The sequence below is a fragment of the Coregonus lavaretus genome (genome assembly GCF_964263955.1).
Source record: "Coregonus lavaretus genome assembly, contig: HAP1_SCAFFOLD_1882, whole genome shotgun sequence".
In the NCBI taxonomy this organism is placed as follows: domain Eukaryota; kingdom Metazoa; phylum Chordata; class Actinopteri; order Salmoniformes; family Salmonidae; genus Coregonus; species Coregonus lavaretus.
The window spans coordinates 22,653-45,340 of NW_028164619.1; the positions used below are offsets into that span (position 1 = coordinate 22,653).

A 22,688-nucleotide genomic window follows, 5' to 3' on the forward strand; every position below is an offset into this window, starting at 1 on the left:
TCACAAGTATACAACTATGGTACAAGAGGATGTTTATCTAGGAAATTAAATTTCACCCACTTCCCTCTTGCCAACTCCAAATCATTTACACAACTTTCCAGTACAAATGTGTAGATGAAGGTACCAAAGGTGCTACAGTAGCTATAGAAACTAGACAAGATGGAAGTCAAGATTGACATAGTCTGACTACTAGACAGACTGATTCCTATTCAGACGACCTGCTTCAGTCTAAGGCACAGAGGCAGCTTTGAGTGGGCTGTAAAGTGTTAACTCCACTTCAGACATGGAGACAGAAGACAGACACTAGATCTCTAGCAGAGCATGGCAACATAACACACAGTAGGTGTTTTCTCACCTCCTTCACCCCCTTCCTCTTCCTCAGAGAGTGGTGTTCAAAGCAGTCACTCTTCCCTCTCTTTCCCCGCATTCAAATGAGCGTGGCGCTAGCTACGTCTCCCCACGCCCGGCGCTCCCCCAGCGATCAGCACTTTGATCATCTCCAACGGGTAACTTCCAAACATTTAAAATTAAAATACATCTCAGGCTAACAACCTGTGCATTAGAATTTAACAGGTGTTCGGCGAGAGGAAGTCGTTATGGAATTTGCTATTATGCTGGAATACACACGCGCCCTGTCAGTGCAATTATAGCCTGGGAAACGGAGAAGCCTCTCCCTCCTGACTGGCTGTGATACCTTGGGATGATAACCTGATCTGTTCACTTTGATGTCAGTAGGTAAGGAAAGTTATGAGACAAAGCAGCCCAGGAGCCGGCTACATGTGCTCTGGGTAAACACAATTTAATATTGATGCCACGCATCGGTTTTTACCCATAAGGCATGTGTGTGATTAGATCTCGTTGGATGCCCAAAATATATGTGATCTGAGTTTCTTATGATGGAGGACGGATGGATGGATGCTGATTGGGGTGGAAGAATGAGAGACAGGGGTGTCTGCCTTGTATTGGTGGTGTCAGAAAGAACACATACACACACACACACACACACACACACAACACACACTAAGACTTGTAACACACGCAAAACACTCAGTTATAAACATGCATACACACACACACACACACACACACACACTACACACCCGCCTGGAACGCGGCTCCTCTAGAATGTAGTATTAATTACTGGGGTAACACTGCATAGCTGTACTTAATTGCTCGCTAATTGATCCATTTATATTTCAACATTCATTCGGCTGAATTAATAGGGTTAAGTGAGACAGAGGCAATTGTAACTCACTTAACATTTGCACTGATATCTTTTGACTTCCTGTCCGGGGCGATGCTATCTGGAGGATTACCACCCGTCAAATTAGACAAACACAATCAATTTGTAAAGCAGCGAATAGCAAACCGTTCTGCCCGGTGTAAGAGCTCTCAGATCAGGACCTGTATGAATAACGTATATCTGCGTAGGAGTGCTGATCTAGGATCAGTTTTACCTTTAGATTATAAATCAATAAGAATACATGGCCAGGGTGGACCTGATCTTAGATCAGCAATACGACAGTCTGATATAGTCTTGCTACTGTTGTGGATCTACGGACTGTGACTGACCATGTGTGGTCTAACCAATAGGGAGGATCACTCATAAACGCATCATTACAAGATATTAAGGGCTACTTTAGTTGATGGAGCTGGACAGACAGACACCATCTTGTTACTCTCTACCCTCTGGGTGTGACTAGAGAACAAGAGGGGAGACCCCATCAATCCTCAACACCATTACCCATCTCCAATTAAACCTGGACCTCCAGGGACGGAGAGGAACATCAAAATGGATGCTGCTTCTATGGTTCTATGGATCACCTGAAGAGAATTTTCAATTGAGTCCCAGTCTAGATAGAGACGTAGGAGAGAGAGGGAGAGACGTAGGAGAGAGAGAGAGACGTAGGAGAGAGAGAGACGTAGGAGAGAGAGAGAGAGACGTAGGAGAGAGAGAGAGAGAGACGTAGGAGAGAGAGAGAGAGAGACGTAGGAGAGAGAGACGTAGGAAAGAGAGAGAGACGTAGGAGAGAGAGACGTAGGAAAGAGAGAGAGAGAGACGTAGGAAAGAGAGAGAGAGAGAGAGAGAGAGAGAGAGGGAGAGACGTAGGAGAGAGAGACGTAGGAAAGAGAGAGAGAGAGACGTAGGAAAGAGAGAGAGAGAGAGGGAGAGACGTAGGAGAGAGAGGGAGAGACGTAGGAGAGAGAGAGAGAGACGTAGGAGAGAGAGAGAGACGTAGGAAAGAGAGAGAGAGACGTAGGAAAGAGAGAGAGAGACGTAGGAAAGAGAGAGAGAGACGTAGGAAAGAGAGAGAGAGACGTAGGAAAGAGAGAGAGAGAGAGACGTAGGAAAGAGAGAGAGAGAGAGAGGGAGAGACGTAGGAGAGAGAGGGAGAGACGTAGGAGAGAGAGAGAGAGACGTAGTAGAGAGAGAGAGACGTAGGAGAGAGAGAGAGAGAGAGAGAGAGACGTAGGAAAGAGAGAGAGAGAGAGAGAGAGAGAGAGAGAGAGAGAGAGAGAGAGAGAGAGAGAGAGAGAGAGCCCCAAGAGTGGAAAGAGATCAGAACGCTACATGAAAGACACTGACATTGGGCTTTAACAGTGAAGGGAGGATCAGAAGATGGAGTGGTGGCCTGGAGACATGATATCAAGCCAAGTGCCTGATAAGAGTCTCTCTGTCTCTAAAGACCATCACCACCACCACCAGGGGCCTATTAACACCCACACCCTCCTCTCTCCCTGCCAGGCCGGACAATAATTAGACACTGGTTGAATGTCGGGGTCGGAGGTTAGATGTATGTCTATATCAAGGGTGGTGTAAGTGCTGGACCTTTATAAACAGCTTAGGCGTGACATGGGGCATAATAGACATTCATTATTTCATCAGACAGTACTTAAAGTGTGAAAGTGCATGCAGTGGCGCGCATAAACACACACACACACACAGATCTGTCTGCAATTAAAAACTTCTGCAGTAGACAATATGGCCACTCAGTTCACTGCCTCTGGCTGTACAGCACTCTCAATATAATCCCTGAGATAGGGAAAAAACTGGAGTGTGACGCAAAATGTCTTCAACTTGCCTCTAGCTCAAACAGCTCACCTCAAAGTGTTTCGAGTTGGTCTGCCTGGCTAGGGGACCGGCTGGGGCCATGGTCTGTGTTGGCTGCTGCTGATTGTGTGTCTGTTGTTGTTGTTGCTGCTGCTGTTGCTGTAGCCGACCTTGGAGCTGCACAATCTGCTGTTCCTTCTGGCCCAGCTGGGTTGTCAGGGCGACGTGACTCTGGCAGAGCCGGCCCTCGTTGGACTTGAGCGCCTGGTAACATATGCTCAGCTCGTTGTAGAGCTGTGGCCACAAGTGGAGGAGAGGGGGGAGAGGGAGAGAGGGGGGAAAGTTAAAAAGAAACACTCATCACATCGGGTGCTGGCGGGACAGAGTCGTGACAAGGATTGTTCTCCTATTTCCATGGAGAAGATGAGAGGACAGATGCTAAGATCATCTGGAGAGAGAGAGAGAGAGAGAGAGAGAGAGAGAGAGAGAGAGAGAGAGAGAGAGAGAGAGAGAGAGAGAGAGAGAGAGAGAGAGAGAGAGAGAGAGAGAGAGAAGGAAGGAAAGAAAAAGGGGGTGAAGGAGAAAGTGGGAGAGTAGTGGAAAGTGTAAAACCCCTGACTGGCCAGATTCTTTTCGTCGTCTTTGTCCCACACAGACACTCCTGTTACAGACAGGGCTTACAATGGGTGGCTTGGCAGCCATGAGATCGGAACAACACTGAACATCTGAAGAGAGAATAAGTTTACTGCCTCACTGTAATGACGCTGTAAAGACAACACATTGTCAGCTTGCCTTGTGGGGGGTGGGTTAATGTGATTTTTTTTTTGGGGGGGTGGGTGGGTGATTTTTGGGGGGTGGTGATGTGCTTTTGGGGGTGGTGATGTGGTTTTGGCGGGTGGTGTGGGGTTTTGGCAGGTGGTGTGGGGTTTTGGCGGGTGGTGATATGGTTTTGGCGGGTAGTGATGTGGTTTTTAGTGATTTCATGGTGGTTTTACTGATAGGAGCTGGTGTCGGTTGTGGTCATGTATGTTAGAGTGTTATGGGGACTGGTTGAGTGTGATGTCGTGTGGTAGTGTATGGTTGAGTGTGATGTCGTGTGGTGAACTAATGGTAAAGTAACCGTATTTTAAGAGGTGGTATTGGCGCTGTGGGCCTCCTCATTGTAATGTATGCTATGGGTAGTGTGTTAGTAGTGTGTGCTATGGGTAGAGTGTGTTAGTAGTGTGTGCTATGGGTAGAGTGTGTTAGTAGTGTGTGCTATGGGTAGAGTGTGTTAGTAGTGTGTGCTATGGGTAGAGTGTGTTAGTAGTGTGTGCTATGGGTAGAGTGTGTTAGTAGTGTGTGCCATTGGGTAGAGTGTGTTATGGTTAGAGTGTGTTAGTAGTGTGTGTTATGGTAGAGTGTGTTAGTAGTGTGTGCTATGGGTAGAGTGTGTTAGTAGTGTGTGCTATGGGTAGAGTGTGTTAGTAGAGTGTGCTATGGGTAGTGTGTGTTAGTAGTGTGTGCTATGGGTAGAGTGTGTTAGTAGTGTGTGCTATGGGTAGAGTGTGTTAGTAGTGTGTGCTATGGGTAGTGTGTGTTAGTAGTGTGTGCTATGGGTAGAGTGTGTTAGTAGTGTGTGCTATGGGTAGAGTGTGTTAGTAGTGTGTGCTATGGGTAGAGTGTGTTAGTAGTGTGTGTTATGGGTAGAGTGTGTTAGTAGTGTGTGTTATGGGTAGAGTGTGTTATGGTAGAGTGTGTTAGTAGTGTGTGCTATGGGTAGAGTGTGTTAGTAGTGTGTGTTATGGGTAGAGTGTGTTATGGTAGAGTGTGTTAGTAGTGTGTGCTATGGGTAGAGTGTGTTAGTAGTGTGTGTTATGGGTAGAGTGTGTTAGTAGTGTGTGTTATGGGTAGAGTGTGTTAGTAGTGTGTGTTATGGGTAGTGTGTGTTAGTAGTGTGTGTTATGGTTAGAGTGTGTGTTATGGTAGAGTGTGTTAGTAGTGTGTGCTATGGGTAGAGTGTGTTAGTAGTGTGTGCTATGGGTAGAGTGTGTTAGTAGTGTGTGCTATGGGTAGAGTGTGTTAGTAGTATGTGTTATGGGTAGAGTGTGTTAGTAGTGTGTGTTATGGGTAGAGTGTGTTAGGTGGTGTCTGCAGTGTGAATCTCTTCCTGGTTACAGAGGACTCTGGGTATTGTAGTGTAAATGAAAAGAGTGGTAGTATGTAGTATAGTTAGTTACCTTCTGATAAGAGGTGGTGTCTGCTGTGTAAGCCTCTTCCTGGTTACAGAGGACTCTGGGTATTGTAGTGTAAATGAAAAGAGTGGTAGTATGTAGTATAGTTAGTTACCTTCTGATAAGAGGTGGTGTCTGCAGTGTGAGCCTCTTCCTGGTTGCGTAAGACTCTCTGTGTGTCTAGGTTGAGCCCCTCCAGTTGCTGGATGAGCTGGGCCTGCTCTGCTGCATGCTCACTACTCTGTCTGTACAGGGCCTGCAACTCCTGCAGCTCACGCCTGTACACACACACACACACACACACACACACACACACACACACACACACACACACACACACACACACACACACACACACACACACACACACACACACACACACACACACACACACACACACACACACACACACACACACACACACACACACACACACACACACACACACACACACACACAGCAACATCAAATACCTACTATACAAACATATTCAAAATATTAATAATTATTGACCAATCTGTGGCATAATGATACCAATCTTACTAAAGTACAATGACATCTTCAATCACTTATAACACACAGAGCGTTCCCTGAGCCGGATGTGACTGGCTGACATCTCTCAGTGGCACGACGCTAAGACACAGAGTAGTTAAAAAAAGGTGAGATTACCCACTAAGGCTCCTGGGTTCTCACAGTTTTTATCATATTGACTAAAGCTTAGCCAAAGCCAGCACCATTTCCCCTCCGTGACTCTACCTCTCCAAAGCACATCTGGTATGCAGAGCTTATCAAGTGGTTCTAGATGAGGATGTGTGTGTCGCCTCAGAGGCTCAGGGTGGAGAGACGGCTAGAGCCTCTCACACACACACACACACACCCACACACACACACACAACTCTAAACTGGTTTAACTGAGACTGTAGTGGATAATGAAAGCCCCCTAAAAGTAAATCTAATTTAGCAAGATTATAAATTGATACGGGACATTTTTTAATTGAGGGTCATTTCACAGTACACTTTATACTTAAAAAGGTATACAAAAACGACATCAACTTGACAGACCAAATTGAATGCATGGGAAATACTGCCTGTGACATTTACTTCATTGTATCCATGACGATGCCAAAGCACAGATGTCATGGCACATCTCACAGCAGTTACAATTACTTTTAATGCAAGGTGTCCGAGAGTGTCCTGAAAGGCGTCTGTCAAATAACATTTATTTGTATTATGTTTTATTATGACCTGAGTTGGGTGACGTGTTGGTCCCTCTGTGCCACCTCCTTCTGCCTGGAGGAGAGGAGGTCTGCCAGGCTGCTGCACTGGCCCTGAAGGTCTGCCACCTGTCGCTGGGCATCGCTCAGATCACCCTCCATCTCCTGCCATGGTGGGCAAGAAGAGGAATATCAGTCAATCAATCAATTAATTAATCAATCAAATGTACTTATGTCTTTTTACATCAACAGTTGTCACAAAAACATGCTGTAGAACAGGGCTGTCCAACCCTCTTCCTGGAGATCTACCGTCCTGTGGGTTTTCAGACCAACCCTCTTCCTGGAGATCTACCGTCCTGTGGGTTTTCAGACCAACCCTCTTCCTGGAGATCTACGGTCCTGTGGGTTTTCAGACCAACCCTCTTCCTGGAGATCTACCGTCCTGTGGGTTTTCAGACCAACCCTCTTCCTGGAGATCTACGGTCCTGTGGGTTTTCAGACCAACCCTCTTCCTGGAGATCTACCGTCCTGTGGGTTTTCAGACCAACCCTCATTTAACACACCTGATTCTACTTATTAGCTGCTCAACAAGACCTTAACTAGCTGAATCAGATTCGCTCAATTAGGGTTGGACTGAAAACCTACAGGACAGTAGATCTCCAGGAAGAGGGTTGGACTGAAAACCTACAGGACAGTAGATCTCCAGGAAGAGGGTTGGACTGAAAACCTACAGGACAGTAGATCTCCAGGAAGAGTGTTGGACTGAAAACCTACAGGACAGTAGATCTCCAGGAAGAGGGTTGGACTGAAAACCTACAGGACAGTAGATCTCCAGGAAGAGTGTTGGACTGAAAACCTACAGGACAGTAGATCTCCAGGAAGAGGGTTGGACTGAAAACCTACAGGACGGTAGATCTCCAGGAAGAGTGTTGGACTGAAAACCTACAGGACGGTAGATCTCCAGGAAGAGGGTTGGACTGAAAACCTACAGGACAGTAGATCTCCAGGAAGAGGGTTGGACTGAAAACCTACAGGAAGGTAGATCTCCAGGAAGAGGGTTGGACAGCCCAGCTTTAGAGTCTAGAGTACAGTTGTCCAACTCATTCCACGGAGGGCCGAGTGTCTGGGGGTTTCGCTCCACCCTTGTCATTGATTAATGAATTAAGGACACTGATTAGTAAGAAGCTCCCCTCACCTGGTTGTCTAGGTCTTAATTGAAAGGAAAAAACAAAAACCAGCAGACACTAGGCCCTCCATGGAATGAGTTTGACACCCCTGGTCTAGAGTAACCGTGCTTGTGTTTGTTGTACAAATGACTATGAACTTTGTATTCCTCAGTGAATTTGGTACAGGCTTGGTGTTCCTGTTCCCAACTGAGTTTCAGAATGGCGTACACAAACAAAGTAGACGCACTAATACAAAGCCAAAACAACGGCCAGAGGCCAGGACACAGTGTATGACTGGTCTCTGCCCTGACTGAGTCCTCGATGACGTTACATGTTGATGTTGTGTTGCTGGACTCCACTAATGGCCAAACAACTCTTAACATTAAGAGCCAGAGAGATAAGAGGTCTGAAAGTGTCTGAGCACTGAGGGTCATCTTAAAACATCACAAGAGACTCTCTCCTTTTAACGAGAGGCTACAATTACAACGGGGCAGACCCGGCCGCCTGGCATCAAACACACAGGGGGCATCGGGACAAGTCTGACTGTAATTAAAAACAGCTTCAATCACCGACGCTGGTGAAATTAATGGCAGCAAATTAGCCACCGGCGGCCATTTTGTAAAGTAAAGTTGGTGCTATGGACGGAGAGATAACACTACTAGTACATCAACAAAATCAGTGCATAGTTGTGACTTCTTGTAACTTTTTAATGTTTCATTCTTGAACAGACATATTGTTATAAATTGGTGTGGAATTCTTGTGCATTCCATGTGTTCCATCCAGATCTCAGAGTTCCACATCACACCATGGTATTAAACCCTGACTAGGAGCAGAGCCAGGTGAGTGTCTGTCTGTCTGTTTGTCTGTGTCTGGTGATGTGATTGATGTGCATAGTGGAGTTGTTACTAGGGCCCTGTCATAATTACACCCTGGCCCTGACTTATTCAAAGCCCTCTCTTCCTCTCTCCTCCCTCCCTCCTGTCTGTCTGCCTGTCTCTCTGTCTGGCTGTCTCGCTCTCTCTCTCTCTCTGTCTGTCTGTATGTCTCCCTGTCTCTCCGTCTGCCTGTCTCTCCGTCTGCCTGTCTCTCCGTCTGCCTGTCTCTCCGTCTGCCTGTCTCTCCGTCTGCCTGTCTCTCCGTCTGCCTGTCTGTCTCTCTGCCTGTGTCTAGCTCAGACACTTGACTGGAGGGGCGCTGATGAAAAATGACTGTTGGCTCCTACTGAGGAGAGTTGTGCACTGTGCGTCAGCGGAGTGTGTCTGTCTGTTTGTCTGTGCGTGTTCGAGCCTCTGTGTGTCCACGGAGCCCCACCAAACTCTACTATTGATGGGCAGTTGTGTTATGTTCCAAGAGGGTAGTGGGAAGGGGGTTGGTAGTGGTGGTATTGGTGGTGGTGGTAGTGGTAGTAGTGGCGGTAGTGGTAGTAGTGGTGGTAGTAGCGGTGGTAGTAGTGGTGGTGATAGTGGTGGTGGTGGTACTGGCGTTAGTAGTGGCGGTAGTGGTAGTAGTGGTAGTGGTGGTGGTAGTGGTGGTAGTGGTGGTAGTAGTGGTGGTAGTGGTGGTGGTAGTGGTGGTAGTGGCGGCGGTGGTGGTGGTAGTGGCGGTAGTAGTAGTGGTGGTGATAGTGGTGGTGGTGGTACTGGCGTTAGTAGTAGTGGTAGTGGTAGTAGTGGTAGTGGTGGTAGTAGTGGTGGTGGTAGTGGCGGCGGTGGTGGTGGTAGTAGTAGTGGTAGTGGCAGTGGTAGTGGTAGTGGTGGTGGTAGTGGTGGTGGTAGTGGCGGTAGTAGTGGCGGTAGTAGTGGCGGTGGTGGTGGTGGTGGCGGTAGTGGCGGTAGTAGTGGTGGTAGTGGTAGTGGTGGTGGCGGTAGTGGTGGTGGTATTGGTGGTGGTAGTGGCGGTAGTGGTCTCCTGTGAGTTGTCACTGATTGGTTGACTGACTGTTTGAACAACATGTGTCCAACGTGCTGCCGTGGTGATTATTTTGTTGCGAGGCTGATTAGAGTGTGAGAGTAAAGTTGATCCATAATAATGAGGAGGGGGAGAGATGCATATCACTGATTCTGCTAATTAGCTACATGAATAAGGTGAGGGAGAAAACACACTACAGTCGTCCAGTGATCACATCGGGGGACTTGGTCGGGGCTCGGCTTCTTCTTTTTCTCACCAGACGAGACTTGGGTCCAAAATGTTAAAAAACGTAATTATTTCTCCCACCCTCTGAACAGGGCCATCAATATTTAAAATGTGTGCTTTGCAAGAGGAATTATTTGACATTCATATATTGAGGAGGGAAAAGAAGGAGGGGATGTTCAAGGTGTGCAGAAGAAAGGGAACCCTTCCTGTGTGTGTGTGTGTGTGTGTGTGTGTGTTCCCCTCTCCACATGGCATCTCTCTGTGTGTTACCTTGACTTTGGCGTCCGCGGCGGCCCTCTCCTCTCTGTGTCTCCTCTCCTGCCTCTGTGCCTCCTCCAGGTCGCCGCGCAGGGCAGAGCAGCAGGACTCTAATCCCTCCTTCTCCTCCTCAAGGCCCTCTTCTCTCCTCCTCCTCTCCTCCTTCACATCCTGAACCAGGGAGGGGGGCAAGAGTCACAGGGCCAGATAAACAACACCGACGGATAGAGAGAGGGAGAGAAAAGAAAGAAAGGGAAAGAGAGAGGAGGAAAAAAAAGTAGCATGTGGTTTTGAGGAGGATGAGATGGGATGAATATGTAGAATGTAAAGTCAGTACTGTTCTGTGTTGGTTGGGGCCTCCGCTTCTCAGCTCCACTGTGGCCCCCCATGCATGTCTGATTGGCAAGGTCACCTGTGCTGTGAGGCTGTGAGGGCCGGGGCTAACTGTGTGGCAGGTATCAGGGGCCACGCAGCTTCTCCCTTTAATGACAGGCCTCCTAATGAGAACACACTTTGCTACAACATCCATTACATCTGATCCCAGCCTCCTTTGATGCTTCCCCCGCTTATTTTTTATTTCATCGGCGAGACCCCGCAATGCAAAGACGCATCCGTGGACCTCGAGATCGCTCCTTTATCAATTAATCATAGCCAGGGTCCCATCAGGGCCATAATTAGGGAGAAGCCACATAATCACATGAACGCGTTACTTTCACTCCCCTCCATGGTCCGTCATTAAGTATTTATCTATAGGCAAGTTATCGGCTTCTCTCTCCCTCGCTATCTCTGGCTTTTCAGCATTCTCAGTCTGCTCAAACCCCTCAGTTTGGAGGCATGAGAGAGACAGAGAGAGAGAGAAAGAGACAGAGACAGAGACAGAGACAGAGAGAGATCTGGCCTGCTCGAGAACAAGAAAAATCACATAGTTTGTTTCTTTTCCTCCCCCTGCCTCTCTAAGTGATTTTGAGGCCTCAGGCTACAGTATAGCCCTGGGGGACACGTCCTGTTTGGTGTCACAGTGAAAAGACTAGTAGCTGCCTACAAGCAGCCAGAGAGCAGAGGCTTCAAAGCGGCGGCAGGCAGGCGGGTGCCACTGGAAATTTGTTCCAAACCTTAAGTTCTTGACTCTTATTCCCCAGCTTGTGGCGCAGAGCTGCCAGCTCCTTCTTCATTAGGCCTCTGTCCTCGTCCACAGCCATCTTCCTCTGGACCAGGTTGGTGATCTCCTGCTGCTGCCCTGTCACTCTCTGTTTCAGCCAACGGAGGGAGTGGGGGAGAGCGAGAGAGAGATTGAGAGAGAGATGGAAAGAGAGAGACAGAGATGGGGGAGAGAGAGAGAGAGAGATAGATGGAAAGAGAGAGATAGATGGAAAGAGAGAGCGAGAGAGAGAGAGAGATAGATGGAAAGAGAGAGAGAGATGGAAAGAGAGACAAGACGTTAGTCATCAACAGGAATCTTGGGCAACGGGAGGGAATAAACTGTTTATGGATTGTGGAAGGAAGTAAGCATTACAGTAACTACAGGGGTCCCATTTTGGATTAATCAGAGGCTCCAGTTGACAGAGAGGGGGACATTCAGTTTCAGCCGCTGTAATAAAATGGCCACTGGTGAGGAGGACACAGTTTGATCTCATGTGAGGTCTAATCTACTCATCATCTAACCACTCTGTCCAACTCACCTTCTGTGTCAGTTCGGTTCAGATCTGGCAGATATTGACAAGGCCTGTGACCGGGCCAGCACCTTCCTTCTAACCCCTGATCTCAGAACAGGTGCTGAAGGAGACCCTTCACCCTGTACAAGCCCTCACTTTCATAATACTGGCCTCAGTACACATGAGCCAACTCATGTACTGTAGGTCGCACACCCCTGTATGTGCTAACCTCACCACTTACAATATTACACAACGAGCCAATTACATAGAATAAGAGCACTGTAATACTGTCTAATAGGTCTAGGCCTGTATAGAATAATGAACTACTGCTCTGTACATTTACAATACAGTTACCATAATAGCCTAATCAAAACGATGCTTCTCATCTTTACTAACAAACTAGAACAAAGGAATCAAACGATGAAAAATGGTTCCATAATTTTAATGATCCATCTTTTTTTCTCTTCCTGCCGGCTAGTCTTCTGGCAGGCCTATAGCTGGGCGATTGTAGGAGGAGGGAGGACGCTGCCCTTTTAAACACTGCATCAGCTGGGCTCTGGCATGGCAGTAATCCACTGCAGGCTGCGGGTAGCTCTAAAATAACACTGTGCTCTGGGATGCAATTAATTGCCATGTTGGGGGAATCACTCAAATCTTTTCCAAGATCGTGGATTTACTCAACGCCTTCCTGTCCTCGTTGGCCATGCAAAAACAGGCTTTAATAGAGATTTATACGGGCGAAGTGGAAATACATTCAAACGTTGATAATGAGGTGGGCGAGAACAATTTCAACTCCAGTAGTGTTCGATTGGTAAGAAATAGGTTTAGGGGAAATTAAGAGGTCTAGGACAGAGAGATTAGCATTCAAAATTCCCAGTGCAGTTAAAAAATGAAAGCTAATTATGTTACAAAAATGGAAGGGAGTGGAGACGAAAGACAGCGGAGGAGAAAGAGAGAAGTAGAGATAGAGGTAGAGAGAGGTAGAGAGGTAGAGAGAGGTAGAGAAGTAGAGAGAGAGAGAGAGAGAGAGGTAGAAAGAGAGAGGTAGAGAGAGAGAGAGAGAAAGGTAAAGAGAGAGGAGAGAGACAAAGAGAGGAGAGAAGAGAGACAAAGAGAGGAGAGAAGAGAGAGACAAAGAGAGGAGAGAAGAGAGAGACAAAGAGAGGAGAGAGAGAGGAGAAGAGAGGTAGAGAGGAGAGTAGAGAGAGGAGAGAAGTAGCAAGAGAGAAGAGAGGTAGAGAGGAGAGGTAAAGCGAGAGAGGAAAAAATAAAGAAGAGGAAAAAAGATTGTCAAAGTTGGAGTGGAGACGTTAAGAGGACTAGCGTGAGGTCCTGTGTGGACTCAGCAGACCATCACATTTAGAGAACAGTAAAGGGGGGGAAACCAATTAATCACCATTTGGGTTCCTTTGGCCCAAATCTGGACGAGATGATGAATGTCAGTGGTCTGTATGACACTGCACACAATCCTGACTATTAATGAGCTTTGCAAATCGGCCGGAACTTTACCAACCAGAATTTCTACTGCTCTTATAAAGAACTTTAGATCAAGATCATGTTGAGGAATATTATGCAGTGAGTAGGAACATACTGTCAGGTCTATTAAGACTTGAGCGGTGTCTGGTGGTCATCAAAGGTAGCCTAGCGGTTAAGATTTGGGCCAGTAACCAAAAGGTCGCTGGCTCAAATCCTCGTGCCGACTAGGTAAAAAATATGTCGATACGCCCTTGAGGAAGGCACTTAACCCGAAATACTCCTGTAAGTCGCTCTGGATAAGAGCATCTGCTAAATGACCCCCCCCCCAATTTTTTTTTTTTTTTTTACAAATGTACATGACGAAGCAGATGAATGAACCTGCCTGCGTCCTTTCCTTCATTCACCCTCACAGTGACAGTGTTTGACCGATAAAGTTATTTGAATTAGATACAATTTTGAAATCTCTGCCAGCACTCTTTTTCTCAGAACAAACAGAGCAGTGGTAAGAAAATCATTTGTAACCTCTATTGCGCTCCACAGCTCTGGCTAATTGTACATAGCTACATCAGTGTTAAGATGAGTGAGGAGGGCAGGATAGACACACTGTTAAAGAGCTGCTGATGATAGCATTAGCGCCCGTCTCTGATGGGATGATGTTAGCGTAGCGTAGCGTAGCATTAGCCAGACTGACAGAGAAGGTTGCTAATGTAATGACAGAAACTGACAGATGCTGCCGTTAAGGGATGATGATTAAGGGTAAATTACAGTGCGTCGCCGTTATCATTAACTGTCCTAGCAGCACATAGAACACACTTACTGAGCCACTGGTATAGGTGGGTATAGAGTTAGCACTTGCGCTAGTGATAGGGCTTGCCTCAGACAAACCCTAGACCTAGGGGTCTTTTCTATAACAGGACTGACTGAATGTAGGTTAGACTGGACGTGCACTCTCACTCAGACAGACTTCAATTTAAATGCATCCCTTCATATCAAATGGAAGATAAATTCCTATGGGAGATATCTCTATAAAGACACCAGGATACGACAGAGAAAATCCTATGGGAGATATCTCTATAAATACCAGGATACGACACAGACATGGTTCACGAACTATGCATTCCACATATCATAACAACAATACCTGGTCCAGCTCCTGGATCTTGTAGTCTTTGGCCTGCAGGATCTCCAGCACTTTGCGGTCCTTGGCTTCAGCTTTCCACTTCTCTCTGTTGGGGACACAGAGAAACATAGAAATATCATGTTAATCTATGTCATTCTATTTCTATGGAGAGAGCCATATAAATATAATATATGTCATTGTTTTTCTATGAAGAGAGCCATAGAAATAGAAATGAAGAGACATAATGTTAATCTATGTCATTCTATTTCTATGAAGAGACCATACAAATAGAAATGAAGAGACATAATGTTAATCTATGTCATTCTATTTCTATGAAGAGACCATACAAATAGAAATGAAGAGACATAATGTTAATCTATGTCATTCTATTTCTGTGAAGAGACCATACAAATAGAAATGAAGAGACATAATGTTAATCTGTCATTCTATTTCTATGAAGAGACCATACAAATAGAAATGAAGAGACAATGTTAATCTATGTCATTCTATTTCTATGAAGAGACCATACAAATAGAAATGAAGAGAGAGACATAAAACACATAATCTGTGTCATTCTATTTCTATGGAGAGAGAGTGGCGGCGCGGTGAAGTGACTGCGAGGCCCAGAGCTGAAGCATCGTTAGCAGCTCGTCTCCAACGACTCTCTGGTCCTGGTAATGATGATGGGTGTCATTTGGAGGCATTAGGGTGATGTGGCGGTGACAGATCCACCACTGAGAGGATCTAGCATATGGCAAACGACAGCAAACAAGCTCATCTGAGGGGAAATGATAACTTTATTTGTATAATAAACAGGAAAATCCATTCAGTGCAAAGGTTTACAGAGTATTGAATGTTATCAGAGAACTGAATATGCTATGCCAAATGAATGTAGTCTGTGACCCCCATGATAGCACATTATTTTAGGCTCATAATGTCCCGTCCTGTCTGATGCTGCTGTCGTCATGGGGTAAAGGACAAATACATTAAATGGCAGTTTGAAAACTAAACACAGAAACACTCAATATCAAGCAAATATCTGTGCAATAGGCATAAAACTCATTTAGTTGAAATCAGGCAACCAAATGAAAACAAAGAGTGCCTTAAAGAAAAGGAGGTCACAGGAAGAGAAGATAACCCAAAGTTGTGTGTTCAAACACTCAGCGGGCTCCCCGGGCGCTGGCTGGCAGGCAGGCAGGCAGGCAGGCACCAGAAGTATGTCAATCAGCACCCCAGTGTCATTTCACTGCTCTCCAGATAAGGTAATTACCAGGACGACATCAAACCTGGACTCCTATTCAGCACACACACACTACGCAAACTTTTTCTCTCTCCCTCCCTCCCTCTTTCTCTCTGCCCCATTGGGCCATGCAGCAGCAGCCTCTTCCAGCAGCATATCTTTCCTTCTGGCTCAAACCTCTTTTCTCCTGCTCACTGTTTGGGGAGAGGAGACAAAACAATACAGATCGGGGCCCAGTTTGTTTCAACAGCTTCTTGAGATCACCAGGGAACCCCCTCCAACCAACCACCCACCTCTCCCCGTTCCGCCACCCCAATCCAGGCCCCTCTCCTCCCTTTGCCTTGTCTGGCTCCCCCCCCCCCCACCCTCCCCCCGGAGGGACATTGAAACGAATGCCTGGTCTCCTCGGAGTCAAGCGCTACCTTGTATCCTTTGCCGTGTTAACCGTGTCCTGAGCAACCATCCAATCGCTACAAGACCAGCTGGAATCCCCAATAGGCCCGGCGCTTGACTGGAGTCAGCGCAATTATCATGTCAATATACCCGCCGTGTGCAGCGCGGTGCCAGTGTGCTGATAGACTACACACACACACACACACTCTCTCTGGGTGCATGTTACACAGGCCCCTGTGGACCAACATGCTTTGTTGGGTTTTCCTATGGGGGGCTGTGGGGGGATGGGAGGGATGGGGAAACTGCCTGAGACACAGATAGAGAGAGGATCCTAACCTGGCGTACATGTTTTTCCCCCCTGAAACCAAACGTCTGAGGCTCCTGCCAACTGACACAGTTTATTTTGTGCGTCTGATGTTCCAACAGGCAGGAGAAGGTAGAATATAGGCCTGCTAGATCTGATACATGAAAAGTAGCCAAAATCTTGGTATAATTGCATTTTTTACTGCATTTAGCATGGAAAGGACTAAACATCTAGGCCTAGACCTACTACAGTACATTTAAAATCCTGTTATTAACAGAAATTACAGTAGTCTTTGTTTAGAAATGAAATAATGCACAACAATTCTTTAGAATCCTCATTCGGTTTACGATCCGCTTGGTATGGCTTTATGAAAACAACCTTTTGACATAGCATTTTAAATCAAACAACTTCCCAACAGAAGTTTTGAAAAGAACACACATGCCTGAACTCACACTATTACCATGTATCACTGCAGTGGTTCAAATACCTGAAGCCCTGTTCTTTTCAACCAGTTCCCATGCTGATGTATTCTGTGCGGCTTAGTTGCCCCTCGCAAAAGGTCATCTTCAATCTAACGTTTTATCCCGTAAAAAACGAAGCACTTGGCAGTGAACGTTTTCACAGTTTTAGAATGGGAGCCGAGCGAGACTGTTTTCATTAAAGCGGGTGGTTTCCATTGCTGAGCAGCTAGACTGGGGATAAGAGGGCTTAAAGCAGCATCTGCACTATTCAGTGGTAACCCCACCAGAATGGCCAAGGTGCCTCACACACACACAACCTTGGATAACTTTCAGCAGACGTACTTCCCTACCTCCTTCTGTTTCACTTTGGAGATGGGATTTCTGGGAGATGTTACGCCCACTGAACATTTCTTCACAGGTAGTAGTATGGAGATTAGTTACAGGCCATGCTTTGAGAGATATAAAGTATGGGTGAGAGGGAGACGTGACATTTCTGAGCAGTTTCAATTACTAACTCACCGTTCCACCACTAGACTGACGGCCTGGGTCAGGTCCGGATTGGCCACTTGGAGGCGTTTCCATAGGGACCACACAAACTCCTTGTCGGCCTGTGAAAAGAACAAACAATTTCATGGTTATGAATGATTATACTCAAATCTTATTATTATGCAAAAAATGTGGCATGTGGTAGTCTTAATGAACCACATAGACACACAACAACACAGAAATATTGCATTTCCTTTCCTATTGTTCCACATCCTTACCCGAAATAATAACACAATTTCTCACATCTTAAAACGCAATTAGTGGGAGGCGATGTTATAGCAATTCTAAATGAAATACAAATAATTCAATGAGATGCTCGATGACATTAGCATATATGGGGGTGGGACCAACCCAATCAATAATTTAAATGGCTTGTACAAAATAATACTTTAGATGTGGTGTGCCTTCTCTAATCATTACTGGAGTGTGACCTTCGGCTCAAGGGGAGGCTACATTGACACTTGTCATAATGCACAATTCATGACTGGGGAGTTGGAGATCAAATCAAAAACAGCCGTTAAAGCAGCATATCCCTTATTAATAAAGTGCATCTGATTCTGGATGTTTTTCTCTGCATCTTTAAAGTAACTTGTGGAGGAGAAACTCTAAACTGATGACAGAGAGACTCCTCTAAGGCGCAGAGAGTTGAGATCCTCAGCCCCTGACACATTTCCAATTCAAATTGACTCGCCGCCCAAAAAATAGCGTTCAATGTTTTATTTTTTCTAAAAAACGACATTTTCGGCACACTAAAAGACAGAATTATGCCAAATCGACTTAATATAAAATCATCTGTTAAATTATGTTCACATCATCATAAGATGAAAAGTCATCACTCCCACTGGAATCTACTGGTCTCCAATTAGTACATGAATTTTAAACCCCCATTCAAAAGTGTCTAATCAATTATTTACTAAATGGCAGAGGCAAACCTTGGTAGACCATGGGCTGAACATACAAAGTGGAGAGAGCAGAGTAGATCCTTATTGGATGAATAGAGATCTCACCAATCCTGGTCCAGCACTGCCGTTAATGACGAATTAAGAAACGGGGCTTCACATCCAATAGGTGGTCTCTCTTCTCCTGGCCTATGGCTGCCATTAGCCCTTACATGCTTACACTCAGACTCCTCGCCAGGACCCTCACCACCCATATCAAGGGCTTCTCCACAGTATTAAAGATGTATCGAATATGTTTTTGATGATCACTGAATTATTCATTGTAATTGCAGACCTTGAAAGACCATGGGCTAAACATACTAAGTGGGCCTGGAATGCAGCCACATATTAATACAATTAGCATGGTCAAGTAGGAACATTTTCTGTCCGACAAGACGGGCCACTTTGTAGTTAATGGCGGTCCTGAGAACGCTGTGCTAGAGACTTTAGACATGAATGGCATTTCAAATGCCACGATTTGAATGGTACACGGTACAACTAACACTTTCTAACAGTCACTAAGAGACAGACAGAATCATTGATGCTCTCTCTCTCCCCAGACCAGACCACCGAGGAGAACTGATTGATGTCAGTTCAATACATACAGTAACTGGTTGATGTAACGGAGGCTGTGAGTGACTTGGGTCTGGATCATGTCTGACAGACAGGCCATACATATGCTGCTCAGTGCTTTATACTGAACCTTGAACTGAGTGATACTCCCTTCAATACATGTTGGGATTATCAGGACACAAATAGTCTCAAATATAAAAATAAATAAAACTACTGTAAACAGGCAATATCTATGCTGGACTCAAAAGACAGAGCCTTGTATACTGTAGACTGAAATATTTGTCAATATATTCGCCCATATACACACTCACAGAGGTGAGCTTCCCATTATGTGTGAGTGTGAATATGCAAAGTGAGATGCTGATTCCAGGTAAGTCCACCATTTATGTTTTTAGGCACCACCTGGTGGCGAGCCTGTAAGGACATGACAGCATCTCTCCATCACAGCATCAGAGAGAGACTGTGGCTTGTTCAGGAGGATGCAACGTTACAGTATGTTCTAGATAGAAATATAACGTGTAGAGCTAAATGTGTTTGTGATTAACTGGGAGTTCAGTTCTACAAATCAGTTTCTATCTGCAACGTTCTAAATGCTGAAACTCACAGATTAGCCTATGACCCAAATATTAAATAGTCATAGCCTATGTTGCAGGGAATGTGCAGTAGCCAGGAAAAGGGTAGTAAATAATCTGTTAAATCATCTCTCTCTGGTTCCTGTATGGCTCAGTTGGTAGAGCATGGCAGTTGCACCACCAGGGTTGTGGGTTCGATTCCCTGGCCCACCCATACGTAAAAATAATGTATGCACACATGACTGTAAATCGCTTTGGATAAAAGCATCTGCTAAATGTCATATGAAATCTGTGAATGTATTGTAATGTTTTTAAAATTGTATGAACTGCCTTAATTTTGCTGGACCCCAGGAAGAGTAGCTGCTGCCTTGGCAGCAGATAATGGGGATCCATAATAAATACAAATATAGTTGTGTCTATCAATATTTTCCTATGTTTATTAGTGCCTTGCAGTGTGTATTTGTCAGCACTTAACTACTTGCTTCACAAGTGAACCGTTTCTAATGCAAGTTAAGATAAACTGATTTCTGTTAAACAACACAGAAAATGTTGGCAACAACATAGCTAGATTCAACTGTTGACTAAATAAACAATACCATCCAGCACAGTCACCTGGCATTGCACTAACTCCTCAGTTAAACTCCTCACTTCTTCCTCCAGTAGCATGATGCGACTGCTGTCTCTAGTAGCCATTATGGAGCTGGAAAAGAGACAAAGAAAGAAAATTATGGAGGCAGTATACATTTTCTCATCAATATACAGTAAGCTTCAGCGTTACAGTAGACAGCTAGCTACATAGACAACACTATATAGATATACATTAGATTAGACTGTATAGTAATATAGAGCCCGTAGTTATCAATGCTCTTGCTGCAATATTGATTTGGAAATAACGTTAGAGCTCTAGTGACAGGTGTTACTAATTGTCCTCGAGACTAGTGCCTGTAATGATGTTCAGGTAGGTGGTCGTGTCATATCACATTACCTAGCAAGCAAAGCTAACTAGCTACATATTCATATGGTCCTGCACCAGGACGACATTTTAGTATGTAGCCTAGCTTCACTTCAACAAAGGACAAAAGGGAGAAGTAACTTTGGAGAGACCATAGAGACTAGCTGGTTTTCCCGTTAGCTAACTAGCTGGAACTGAATGTGAACTCAAGCAGTGAACCACGATCGTGCACTGCAACAGATGTTCTGTTTAGTTAGCCAGTCAGCGGCAAGTAAACAAACAAATTGCAAACATTACCTTGGGTGTTGACAACTTTCTCGGTCGGAGAGAGTAGCTAACGTTACAAAGCAAATCCGGAAGAGCTAAGATAGCTAGCTAGCTGGATAAATTGAACGATAACGTTACATGTCAAAAGTCCATGCGATTGAACAGCATCATCGAGGTCGGTAAGCAAACGTCTCCTAAAGGACAACTGTTTATTTATCCGTGCATATAAGGTATGTATTGCTGTCTACAAAGTATAGCAAGACGAAATGCAAACTTTGAGTGAATCACACAGTTGTCAATAGCTACCGAGACGCTTTTCCATTTCAAACAAGCGCGCTGTTTCCTGTTTTTTACTTCCCCATACGTCAGCGTACTTCCCTATACGTCAGTTTTTACGACACGCCGACGTATGGGGAATTAACTGAAAGCAGCGCACCAATTGTTTGAAATGGAAAAACATCTTGTAAAATACCAGATTTTTTTTTATTAATATGTACTTTAATAAATCATACTGTATTCATACTGTAATTGGTGTGTTAAGGGGAAATGCATGCATACAGCCACAGACCCCACTATCAATGTAGCCTACTCTTGGTCTTCCTCTTACAGTTAATTACTTACCACTTGCCCTACTTTTTAGTTTGATAATGGTTTATCATTTGCAGTTAGTACGAATGTTTAACATTCTTGGTATGGGAAAATGTGCTGTTTTGCTGGAGATGCAGCAACCTCCAGATTGCAGCCTATGGATGGACTCATGCTTGCATGCATACACTGTAATGAGTGGCCAGGCATGAAAAAAGGATGAGAGAGATTACAATGAAGAAATATGAGGACTGGCAACTCTGTTGTCCATCACACAAATGTTGGTTCATCTGCTCTCTCTGTCTGGTCCTCCTGCCTGCCCGCTGAGAAAAAGAAAAGACAGAGAAAGAAAAAATAAGTAAATTGACTTAGCGCGATTAGGCTGTTCCTTGACCCACAAGCAGTGCCTCTCATTAGGATCCTCATTTGTGGAGCGATTTCAGAGGCAGTAGACTGGCGCGTACTGCGCAACATCTGTCCTGTTAGACACATGACAGACACATGGCATTTATACTGTATGAATCAGCTTTTCTCTTCTCCTCTGCCTGCCTGCTTCCCAACAAAGCTCCTTGTTTAATGGAGACGGTGACCAATCATCCATTTAGGAGCCTGATTCTGTATCTGCATCACTGGAAAAGGGGTTTGTTCCCCACTTCATATCATTACAGAGGAAGACAAAATATCACCAGTGACTTTCTATGGGGTCCCGGTCAGTGATTGGATTTATGACTAATTCAGGCCCATTAAGTCCAGATATCAGGTGCATGGTTAGAAGTAAATTGCCCCTCTATGGCTGCGTTCACACAGGCAGCCCAAGTCTGATCTTTTTTTCCACTAATTGGTCTTTTGACCAATCACATCAGATCTTTTCACATCAGCTATATTTCAGAGCTGATCTGATTGGTCAATAGACCAATTAGTGACAAAAATATCAGAATTGGGCTGCCTGTCTAAACGCAGCCTATATCATCCACGAATACCCAAAGTAAATATGATTAAACAACAAATACAACATCCTGTGTAAAAGGAGTAATGTCCTTTTATTGATAAGTATAGGCTTATTTTATATGATATAATACCTCACATCAAGAAAACATGATCCAGTGTTTTTGGCAAAAGCCCTTTGTTCAGAGAAGGACAAAATATAGAGATTTCCCCTCTATTCACATATATCCCCTTTCCATCATTTCCGTGCATGTTGTTTGGCCATCATCGTTTCCAAAAGAGGTTACATTACTGCAACATGTTCCACCATGTTTTGACAGTGTGTCTGAGGATGTCTGGAGCAGTGTGTGTCTCCCCTTTTAAGTGTTTGTTGTCTGTCTTCTTAATGACGGATTCATCTAGATCTGAGGAACATTTTAGGCACATAAAATGCAGCTCTCAGCCAGACCCCTTCATCTCACCACAGATGTGTGCTTCCTGCATTTTAATTTAAAAAATAATCATTTTCTTCAAGTCCTGACTGACTTTACTCAAACTCTTGTCATCTTTTGATTTGTCTCCTGTTCTTCTTTCATCACACCGTTTGAAGATGTGTGACAGGTTATATCATTTTATTTAAGATCATTAT

The 22,688-nt window shown here is 45.0% G+C and overlaps 1 protein-coding gene across 1 annotated transcript in view; it reads right to left on the reverse strand.

Annotated features, from left to right (window-relative positions):
- LOC311116847 (centlein-like) overlaps positions 1 to 20,693 on the reverse strand; it is a gene marked incomplete at its 3' end in the record, with an annotated part of 40,982 nt that extends 20,289 nt beyond the window's left edge. Inside the window, exons 1-9 of the mRNA XM_084191882.1 lie at positions 20,561 to 20,693; positions 19,924 to 20,011; positions 17,202 to 17,290; positions 14,306 to 14,390; positions 11,149 to 11,283; positions 10,049 to 10,207; positions 6,511 to 6,644; positions 5,381 to 5,543; positions 3,104 to 3,346 (exon numbers count right to left, since the gene is read on the reverse strand). Of these exons, the coding sequence (XP_084048008.1) occupies positions 3,104 to 3,346; positions 5,381 to 5,543; positions 6,511 to 6,644; positions 10,049 to 10,207; positions 11,149 to 11,283; positions 14,306 to 14,390; positions 17,202 to 17,290; positions 19,924 to 20,004 (1,089 nt within the window). The 5' untranslated portion in view covers positions 20,005 to 20,011; positions 20,561 to 20,693. The remainder of the gene's footprint in view (positions 1 to 3,103; positions 3,347 to 5,380; positions 5,544 to 6,510; positions 6,645 to 10,048; positions 10,208 to 11,148; positions 11,284 to 14,305; positions 14,391 to 17,201; positions 17,291 to 19,923; positions 20,012 to 20,560) is intronic.
- Positions 20,694 to 22,688: the final 1,995 nt, after the last annotated feature.